At 38.2% G+C, this 2,500-nt stretch overlaps 1 protein-coding gene across 1 annotated transcript in view; it reads left to right on the top strand.

Moving 5' to 3' along the window:
- LOC138007268 (guanylate-binding protein 6-like) overlaps positions 1–2,500 on the top strand; it is a 14,484-nt gene that overhangs the window by 413 nt on the left and 11,571 nt on the right. The window contains exon 2 of the mRNA XM_068854077.1: positions 1,599–2,086. Coding sequence (XP_068710178.1) covers positions 1,614–2,086 — 473 coding nt within the window. The 5' untranslated portion in view covers positions 1,599–1,613. The remainder of the gene's footprint in view (positions 1–1,598; positions 2,087–2,500) is intronic.

A 2,500-nucleotide genomic window follows, 5' to 3' on the forward strand; every position in this document is an offset into this window, starting at 1 on the left:
GCCGGAAGAAAGCATGTCTGAGTTGTGGCTTTTCAGTGTTATTTTTTTTTTTAGATTTTGAACGCCATATTACTCAGTATTCTCATTTATTACTTTTCCATTTACGAGAGGGCCACGGAAAGTGGCATCTATAAAATTTTACTCGACCAATCAAGAAAAAATATCACGAGGGAATTACGATAGCTTTATCGATCTCAAGTTAAATCAGTTAAAATCTGCATGCACTCAACGTTATGGTTATATTTAATAGAAAGTACTCATCGATTTTGAAGTCAAAGTAATAGATGAGGCAGTGTGGCCCAGTGGTTAGGGCGCTTGCCTTGAGATCGGGAGATTGCGGGTTCAAGACCCGCTCTAACCACTCGCTGAATGTTTTCCTGGTAGTCCCTGGTTCAACTTCCCAGCTGCACTTGTAAATAGCCAACTGCTTTGCCTCCGGCCAGTTGGGATTCTTAACAGTTGTTGTTGTTCTGTTGTTTCGTTGATTCACGATTCATAGTTAATAGGGGGGGAATGGTTTGGAAGCTCGGCAAACATCAAAGGAGCAAACAAAGATGCCAAGATTTAGGTTGGAATGTCCACGACCGTGCACAATCTTTTGTTTTGCGCTCATACACTATGCATGAATTACGTAACTAACATGTTTCTATTGGCCAGTTCCTCAGTACGGAGTAAACAACTATTGTGTTTTGTGCACGGTCAAGGCCAAGAAAGAGAACAAAAACCTACAACAAAGAAATTTGTTGGGTTTCATAACCATTCCCCTCTATCAACTATGGTTGATTGTTTCATTGGCCCTGAAAAGCCCCTATGGGGAGCGGTCAATTAAGTATGTATTGTATTGTATTGTAAAATATTTTTGTATGAGATGCATTGATCAATTGCCGACCAAGTTGACAGATAAAGTTTCGTAAATTTTAGTTTTTAAGCTATTTCAATTTCCACAACAGATTTTAATGACCATGATTACATATATTTTTAGCTTTACCTTGCATTTGCAATCGTAATCGTTATTAGTTTTTAGACTCTAGGGATTTTTAGTGTAGGCGTATAACAGTATGCAATTTAAGGGAATATTATTTTAATTCATTTAAGCGTCTTTGGTAAACACACCAACCTAATAACAAGGCATAGGAAGAGTAGTACATTTTTTCCATGGTGAATCAGGGGTACTCGGGAAAAAATCTGAGAACGCCTTCTTAAGAGTCGAACATAAGATCTTCGATAATATAGATGGTTTTCACAGTAACGTCATCAAATTCTAAAATCAAAATCGCAAGGTTTTCTGAATTTTTATCTACTAGATTGATAGATAGATAGACAGATAGACAGATAGACAGATAGATAGATAGATAGATAGATAGATAGATAGATAGATAGATAGATAGATAGATAGATAGAGATACCTTTATTTAAACACGATTATGTTTAAAGCTATAAAGTTTAAGGGGTCAAGAAAGCAGCCAGTGCAGTCTTTTCGTTGTGCACGAATAAAAATCACTGGCACTCTCCAAAACCGAAACGAAGAGAGAAACGTCAAGACGTCACACTCGGTCACAGTCAGTGCAGATTATCAACTTTTTCCATCCTTATTTCAGGGATTGAAAACATCAATGACGACGGCCATTCCAGTCTGTATACCGAACAACTGTTCGTGGGATGAGTCGTCCCGGAAGTTTCAACGAGATCACTCCAAGCCACGCTCTGATCTTCAATTGGTAGAGGAGGCAATGCGCAAACTCAGATCCATCCATGGACCAGTATGTGTTGTATCCATTGCAGGACCATACAGGAAGGGAAAATCGTACATTTTAAGCAGAGTCTTTGACCAACCGAACGTATTTCCCTTAGGTCATTCCTTTGAACCAGAGACAATGGGAATCTGGATGTGGGTGGTTCCGGAGAAATACTGCGATAACACTGGGCGGGAATTCACTGTGGTGTTGCTAGATTCTGAGGGAACTGATGCTGTGAGAGCTGAAAATGTAAATGATCATGCAATATTTGTACTCACTGTCTTGTTGAGTTCAGTGTTGATTTATAACTCTGTTGGAGTTCCCACAAGAACGGATTTGGAAGCCTTAGAGTATCCTTTTTATCCTTCAGGTTTATTTGATCATTATTCATGCATGATACCAATTCATCTGCTGATTGTTGTGCCCGTCTAATTTCCCTTTCACACCAACAAGATATGTTTAATTAACAACGTTGCCTACAAATTCAAAGGAATTTTTGCGCGATTTACTGAATATGCGGGAAAAGCAGATCTTAACGAGTGTTATTGAAATCCAAAAAGAAAATTGGGGGTAACCACGCATTTTTTAAGATAATTAATCAGCAAAATTTTCTAAAAAGCTTTAAAATACAAAGCAATGTATGGAGTTCTTTTCCAAATTGAAGCTTAATTATCTCAGAAAAATGTGTGGTTACTCCCAATTTTCTTTTTAGATGCCAAGAGCACTTGCTAAGTTCTGCTTTGTCCGCATAGTTTTGAACCGTG

Source organism: Montipora foliosa, chromosome 1, assembly GCF_036669935.1.
Source record: "Montipora foliosa isolate CH-2021 chromosome 1, ASM3666993v2, whole genome shotgun sequence".
In the NCBI taxonomy this organism is placed as follows: Eukaryota; Metazoa; Cnidaria; class Anthozoa; order Scleractinia; family Acroporidae; genus Montipora; species Montipora foliosa.